Source organism: Mobula hypostoma, chromosome X2 (genome assembly GCF_963921235.1).
Source record: "Mobula hypostoma chromosome X2, sMobHyp1.1, whole genome shotgun sequence".
NCBI classification, from domain to species: domain Eukaryota; kingdom Metazoa; phylum Chordata; class Chondrichthyes; order Myliobatiformes; family Myliobatidae; genus Mobula; species Mobula hypostoma.
The window spans coordinates 35893851-35902118 of NC_086129.1; the positions used below are offsets into that span (position 1 = coordinate 35893851).

Consider the following 8268-nt stretch of genomic DNA (forward strand, 5'->3'; position numbering starts at 1 on the left):
AACACACAAGCAACAAAACAACTACAGCAAAACAATCCCTGTTCCTCCCTCCCACACACACAAACAAACTGTTGTCCAACCCCAGGACAGGCCTCTGGGCCTCCAGCATCCAGTGAACTTGTAGATTCACAGACACTGGGCTTTGTTTTCCCCATTGGATTCGCAGTGGACTCAGGGCTCTGTGTGCAGTTTGCACGTTGTACATGAAGCAAAGTGGGTTTTCTTCAAATGCTCCTTTTCCTGACACACCTCAAAGTCAGACAGGTTGGTAGGTTATTGGACATTGTAAATTGCCGATAGACGGTTAGGATATGGGGAGATTTGAATGGAATGTGGGAAGAATTTAAAAATGCAGTTAATATAGTGTTAATGTAGGCTGTTGTTTGTCAAGGACTCCATTGGCCAAAGGCCTGTTTCTGTGCTGTGTGACTCTGTGACCATGAGGTCGCAGGTTTAAGCAACAGTGATTGTCTTGTGTGAATATGTTCACATGGAGAACTTTTAAGGCCTTAGCAGGTAAAACGATACAAAATCATAGATTCTTTTATCTCAGACAGGTCCTTGTTAGGCCCAGCATTTCTGTCTAAGGAATTAATTCCAATCATCACACTTTCCACATGGCTTTACAATTTGCTTCCTCTCGATCTATTTGCAGAGGCAAGGGGAGACTCTTTCCATCCACTCCACAAGATTCATTCCAGACGCCAGCAACTCATTATTCCGACATCTCCAATCTGCTTCCTTTGCTGATGATCTCGAATCAATGTCCTCAGGTTACCTAACCTGCTGCCAATGATGACAGACTCTCCCTGTCATTAAAAATACCTCACCCCAAGTCCATAGAGTGATCTAATGTTCCAGAGGTAACAAATCACGGCCTTTGGACTGAAAATTTAATCTTGAATGAAATTTGCCCTCTCAGGTTGAGTTGGAGTCATGGTGAAGGCAGCAGTTCAGAGTAACATTCTTGTTGGAAGCTCCACATTCTCCTGGTTTTCAGGGCAAGTCCACGAGTTGAACACAAATGTACCAACTTTGTTATCAGCTGCTGATAAGGTGCCCTTATATAGAGTGAGCGTCTGTGGGCTGCCACAGATCTCCTGGAAGAACACAGCAGAAACAGGTGAGAGGAGCCCTGACGCTCACTTTCCTCCACCCCAGCGAGCTTGCCTGCTTCTCCTTTTAACTACTCTCAATGGACAGCTTCACTGATCAGGCAATTGGTCAAGGCACAGAAACAAAAGAACAGCTTTCTGTTTCTGTAATGTTACAGGGTATAATTAACTGGGAATTTGATAGGTTCTTCATTAGTATGGGATCAAAGTTTATGGGGAGAATGTAAGAGAATGGGGCTGAGAGAGAAAATAAATCAGTTTTGACTGAATGGACGAGCAGATTTGCTGGGCCAAAAGGCTCAATTCTGCTCCTGTGATTTATGGTTTTATAACTGACACGTCACAGACTAGATGTGTGGAGGATACTTTCTCTGGCTGAAGAGTTCAGGATCCCGGGGTGGGGTCAGAGTTTCAGAGTAAGGGGTGTGCCATTAAGGACTTCAAAAAGAAAGAATGTTGTAAATTGTTCAAAAAAGGTAGTAGGAATAGTCCGGGTAATTATAGACCAGTGAGCCTTACATCTGTGGTGGGAAGTTTGGCCAGGTGGATTCAGAATTGGCTTGCCTGCAGAAAGCAGAGGGTCGTGGTGGAGGGAATACATTCGGATTGTAGGGTTCTGAGACCTCTACTTTTCATGATTTTTATTAATGACCTGGATGTGGGGGTAGAAGGGTGGGTTTGCAAGTTTGCAGATGACACAAAGGTTGGTGGTGTTGTAGATAGTGTAGAGGATTGTTGAAGGTTGCAGAGAGACATTGATAGGATGCAGAAGTGGGCTGAGAAGTGGCAGATGGAGTTGAACCCGGAGAAGTGTGAGGTGGTACACGTTGGAAGGACAAACTCCAAGGCAGAGTACAAAGTAAATGGCAGGATAATTGGTAGTGTGGAGGAGCAGAGGGATCTGGGGTACACGTCCATAGATCCCTTAAAGTTGCCTCACAGTTAGATAGGGTATTTACGAAAGCTTATGGGGTGTTAGCTTTCATAAATCGAGGGATAGAGTTTAAGAGTCGCGGGGTAATGATGCAGCTCTATAAAACTCTGGTTAGGCCACAGTTGGAGTACTGTGTCCAGTTCTGGTTGCCTCACTATAGGAAGGATATTGAGGCATTGGAAAGGGTACAGAGGAGATTTACCAGGATGCTGCCTGGTTTAGAGAGTATGCATTATGATCAGAGATTAAGGGAGCTAGGGCTTTACTCTTTGGAGAGAAGGAGGATGAGAGGAGACATGATAGAGGTGTACAAGATAAAAAGAGGAATAGATAGAGTGGATAGCCAGCGCCTCTTCCCCAGGGCTCCACTGCTCAGTAGGAGAGGACATGACTTTAAGGTAAGGGGTGGGAATTTCAAGGGGGATATTAGAGGAAGGTTTTTTACTCAGAGAGTGGTTGGTGCTTGGAATGCACTGCCTGAGTCAGTGGTAGAGGCAGATACACTAGTGAAATTTAAGAGACTACTAGACAGGTATATGGAGGAATTTAAGGTGGGTGGTTATATGGAGGCAGGGTTTGAGGGTCGGCACAACATTGTGGGCCGAACGGCCTGTACTGTGCTGTACTGTTCTATGTTCGATGTTTAGAGGTCAGTAGGTCTTTGGAAGTCTGGAGGTCTCAGTCACTGAGCTCATTCAAAGCAGAAATGGATATATTTCTGGTTGCCATGGGCACCTAGGTATATTGGGAGAATGCAGAAAATGGTGGTGAGCTCAATGATCAGCTTTGATCTCAATAACTGAACAGGTTCAAAGGGCTGGATGCTGACTCCTTGTATAACAAATAGAGTTCAGAAGGGGGCAGTAATACTCGGGTAGATTTTCCATGTGGGTTTAAACCCTGGACTAACTTTGATTGTTTTTTTTTCCATAGATTGACTGTAAAGGGACATAGAAATAATCTGCCATACTCAATATCATTTGAGAACACCACCATGTTTCCCAAAGCAATCCTCCTGCTTCTGGCTGCTGCCTTTCTCACAGGTATGAGATTCAAATATTCCTGTTCTCTTATTCTGGGACGATGACTGGGATTTTATTGCCATTTCCAGTCTTCATAGGTGGTTCTTGATTGACCTTGGACTCACTAGCTTCACTTCACTGATGTGCACCTGATTTTAGCTCTGATCTGAATTCTGGAGCCCCTTGCATTGTCCATTCCTCCACACATCAGCTCCTGGTTGCAACTTGTTCCTCCCCTTACTGGGTTTGTTTTAAGTCCCCGTTACAAATAATCAAAGACCTGGGATTTTACTCAACGACTCATTCAGCTACAGTATATCCCCAAAGAGGAGTGATCAGCAAGATACAGAGTGAAGTCTTGTTACGCATCATTTGGTTGAATGAACAGTAGATGTTGTGGAATGTTCCTGCTGTGTTCCTACCCTGATCACCTCAAATTTTCCTTCCCATAGGCTGTCAGGCTGAGATCAATGGAGATCAGATTCGAGATGCCTTCTGGAATTACATCAGCCAAATGACTGAGGAAGCCCAGGATAGTGTCGAGCTGATCCAGAGCTCAGAAATCGGACAGCAACTCAAGTGAGCATTTGGGGTTTTAATGGGTACTAAGAATAGATCAGCAACGTCTATTGAGCAAGGAGCTGGCCAGGCATGCCTTAGGACTGGAGCACTGCAACAGTCCACGAGGTTCTTTACAATTATTTTATAGAATCTGATCCTCACCAACATTATTGTCCAGCTCTATTTGTTAATTGACCAGTTTAAGATGCCAGTGAAGTCTCAACTATGGACACAGATTTCCTTCCCTTAAGGACATTATGGACTTCTATAATAACACAGTCAATCTGCTATAACAAGAGTGATATTTTGAATTCCAGATGTATTATTTATCTACTCTAATGTAAGTGTTTTTCACGAGGAGCTGAGTTCATTATTTCAGATTAATCGTCATGGTTTTGTAGATTGGTTTTACCAGGAACATAACCACTGTGCTGTAATATTAAAGTGAAGGTTCCTCAGCAAGTTTAAAAACAAACAAGAATGAGAATAAATGATAAAAGGGGTAAACTCATCAGGGCTTGTGGAACAGATACCCAGCAAAACTTAACAGATAGGTAATAATAAATTGAATGAAAACTATTGTGTGACTCACATCCTCCCTCTGCAATGAACATCTACAGTTATCCTTAGAAGATTTTGTGATCCAAAATGTCCTTTATAAGCTCTCCTTTCCAGTGTACATTTGTTTCAGAACCAGCCTTGTATGTAGCTCTGTCTAAATGTACCTCTTTCCTGTAACGAGAATAAGAAACAACTGTCTCTTCTTTTCCAGTCACCTTATTCAGGATAATCTGCAGACTGCCAATGACTATGCTGAGGATCTCCGACAGAAGTTGGCTCCTTACACCGATGGTCTTCATGAGAAGATGACAGTCGACATTGAGAGCCTTCGCCAGCAGATAAGAGAACAGCTGGAAGACCTGAGGGAGAAACTTGCTCCCTTTGCTGATGGAGTTCATCGGAAGATCAGCAGGAACATTGAAGAATTTCATCAGAAGTTGACCCCTTTTGCTGAAGACCTGGGCCAACAGCTGCGTAAGAATGCAGAGGATCTTCGGCAGAAGTTGACTCCCTTTACTGAAGAGCTACAGGCCAGATTGGAAGTGAGCACAGAGAACCTGAGGGAAGTCCTGACTCCCTACGCTGAGGAGCTCCAGATGAAGATTGATGAAAACATGGACACCCTCAGGCAGGATGTGGCTGCCAAAGCTGCTGAATTCCGCTCCAGGTTTAATGAGAATGTCCAGGAGCTTCGCAATAGCTTGGCCCCCTATGCCAAGGATGTCCAGATCAAGATGAACCAACAAATTGGAGAAATGTCCCAGATGGTTGAACCATATGCCGAGAAGCTCCAGGCAAAAGTCAATGAGCATGTGGATGTTCTGAACCAAAGGCTGAACCCTTACATCGTCGAACTGAAGGCTAAACTTAACGAGAACATGGACCAGAACCTGGGCCAATTCATTGAAAATTTCAACACCAACGTTAACCAGGGAATCGAGGAGTTCCATCAGAACCTGGCTCCCTACACTGAGCAGCTGAAACAAATCATCAGTCAGAATGTGAAGGAGATGCAGGACAGACTTGTCCTGAATGGAGGTAATGTTCAGCAGGATCTTCAGACCCAGCTCACCAATTTATGGGGCAACTTCTGGCAGCATCTGCAGAACTAACTGATAAGTAGAATTTACTTTGTTGTCCTCTTGGTGCACAGATAAAGGAATGCTTAAATGTAACTCTCCCCACTCTCTTTATTTTTTGCAAAGAGGAATATATCAATATCATTGATTATATTTTTGAGTCTGAATTTCTGAAGTATGTACAATAAAAGTTTGAATTACCTTTTGATCCATCACATTTGCATGTTTTATTTTCATAATAGAAATCGTCTCTTCGTATACTTACATTTTTGTAAATATTATAAGAAATTCACTCATGTAACACATTTCCTTCAGTGTTGTACCATTGGTAATTAACATTATCTGGACTGAGCCCTGGAAATGACCACTTCTCAATGATTTTGCATCACTTCAGATTTTCAATTCAGACCCTCCTTAGTCTGAGACATCCTTGTTGAATTGGTGCCATTTCTGGTTTTGTCTATCTCAGACTTATATTTTTTGCTATTCTCCCTCAGGAGCATTTGAGGAAAACCGGAATATTTTTCCCCAGAGGCAACTCTCTGTGGGCACTTCTCAACCCAAGGCATGCTGCTAAATAGATTGAGACTCCTAAACAATGAATCTTTTACTTATTTTGTGTCTTCAGGCTTGTCTGCAATATGGTACAGTCCTCCCACTATGACAGGTGTCCAAAGGTTGAGGCATTGCTTTTCAAATGATTGCACACTCCTTACATGGTGATGTATATGCTCACTCCAGATTCAAGCTAGTTTATTGTCATATACAGCAGGGTGCAATGAAATTCCTCACTCGTGTGATGTTCACTGTGTAAGCAGTATACATATACAATAACAAATACTACAATGGTAATAATACATAACGTATGGTCCATGTCTATGTAATATTGGGAACTAGTGAACGGTAACCTTGTCCAAAAATAGAGCCTTTAATTTGTACCTGATAAGCACAATGGTTGTGGTGACTGGTGTAGTCTGGATGGATAGTTAACTACTTCCCCTCCCACCACACCCGACCATAACCCTAACCCTACCCAGGGACACAGGGGACTTTGCCGTTGTGCTCCTGCGGACGGTGCACTAGCTGAGTCAATATGCTTCAGTCTCACCTGAGTGTGAAGGGGCCAGAAGCCCCACCAGTGGAGGAGCAGGGACTGGTGGCTGGAGGGAACACGCAACCCAATACACAGAAATGGACGTGGATGTGTGCACACTGAAGTCCCATTTGGGAACGCAAACTGTCGCATTATCACAAACTAACCGAAACCGCTCAGAGACAAGAACGGGAAACTGACACTGTATGACACCCTCCGCAAATAACAATGTTTTAAAGTCGAAGAAAGTTTCTGGATCCATTATTGAGAAACCAGCAAAGACAAGCTATCTTGTAACGATAAAACTCATGAAACTAAACTAGCGATACAAGAAAGTATACAGCCTGAGCGTATTCAATCATACTTAAGCCAAGCGTAACTAAGTGAAGCAAATTTAAATGAAAAACTATCATTCCTGGCTGCCTCTAACTCTAACCAGACTAAAAATGAATGAAAGACAAAACATGAATATGTAACTATACTAGCCACATCTACTACGCCCCAACCTATGTGACGAATCACCCATAATAAATGCACAGCACAAAGTACAATACAAGTAGACAGAAAATAGATACATGTTTCCTACACAAACTGACCACTGACCTCCTTCATTTAAGTCAGCCAATGGCAATACAGCTGTTGGGTGCCAACTGTGCTGAAGTTTGCTCTGGTTAGATCTAGACCGCATAACTATGAGCAAGATAGGCCACAGTTGGCAGCTTCCTTGCTGCTGCCACCTGTTTGCATTATTCATGAAACCCCCCTTCATGACCAAGAGTGTCTGTCAATGAACAACTGGGGAATTTCGACATATACATTATAGAAAGTAAATGGTTGCATGATAGCCTGGTACGGCAATTCCAATGCACAGGGGTGTAGGTGGTTGCAGAAAGTAGTTGACACAGCCCTGTCTATCCCAGTCACAATCCTCCCCACCATTGACAACATCTATACAAGGCACTGCCTCAAGAAAGCGGCATCTAACCCTATGGATGATAGAAAAAAATGGACAGCTATGTAGGAGGCAATGGTTAAATTGACCTCAGAGTAGGTTGGCACAACATTGCAGGCCGAATGGCCTGTACTGTTCTATGTTTTATATTCTATCTGTTATGTTCTATCATGAAGAATCACACTGCCTGGGTCATGCCAACTTTTCATTGACACCACTGGTCAGGAGTTATAGAAGCCTGACGTCCCATACCACCAGGTTCAGGAACAGCAACTTTCCAATAACTGTTAGGTTCTTGAACCGACCTGCACAACCCTAACCAGCTTTGTCCCTGTGCACATGACATTAAACTCGACTTGATCATTGAACAGGTCAGAGGGAAAATGAGAAAACAAGTTCGTCTTCAGCTACAAACAATTTGAAGTGAAGATGTTACATGCTGGAGAAAGGCCAAGGAGAAGGGTAGTGAACCTTTAAGGGGCAGGCAGAGTGCATCTCACTGAAGCTCTATGGGGCAGGTGGAGTGGCATGCCTGCAAACGGCAAACTATCCCTCTGGCCAGGTATCCCTTCTGAGAGTGGAGGAAGTTCCAACTTTGACATGGAAGGACGTTGCATAGGCCACACAATAGGTTGGAAAGGAATGGCAATGATGTGAAATTTAATTCCCAATGTTACTGACCCTGACCCCTTGTTGGCACCGCTGCTTAATTTGCTGCAGCCTGACAACTAACTGTGCCACAATTCTGCCTTCTGACCAGTTCCATATCCCTGATGCTGGTGTCCAGCTAAATCCAAGGGCTTCAATTTTGTTACCGACTCTAGCTTATGGCCCTTCATCAACACCTTTTAAAGAACCAAAAACCCCATCAATCTTCCCAGTGTCATCTGTAAACAATTCCAACTTCTTAAACCTATTCTGCCATATTGTCAATTCATTTTTTTATAATTA

At 43.3% G+C, this 8268-nt stretch overlaps 1 protein-coding gene across 1 annotated transcript; it reads left to right on the forward strand.

The window, feature by feature from the left end:
- Positions 1–1099: 1099 nt before the first annotated feature.
- Positions 1100–5493, forward strand: LOC134340696 (apolipoprotein A-IV-like). The gene is made up of 4 exons (XM_063038159.1): positions 1100–1123; positions 2983–3092; positions 3524–3650; positions 4405–5493. Exons 2-4 carry the CDS (start codon positions 3044–3046, stop codon positions 5303–5305), a joined length of 1077 nt encoding a protein of 358 aa, XP_062894229.1. The 5' UTR covers positions 1100–1123; positions 2983–3043; the 3' UTR covers positions 5306–5493.
- Positions 5494–8268: the final 2775 nt, after the last annotated feature.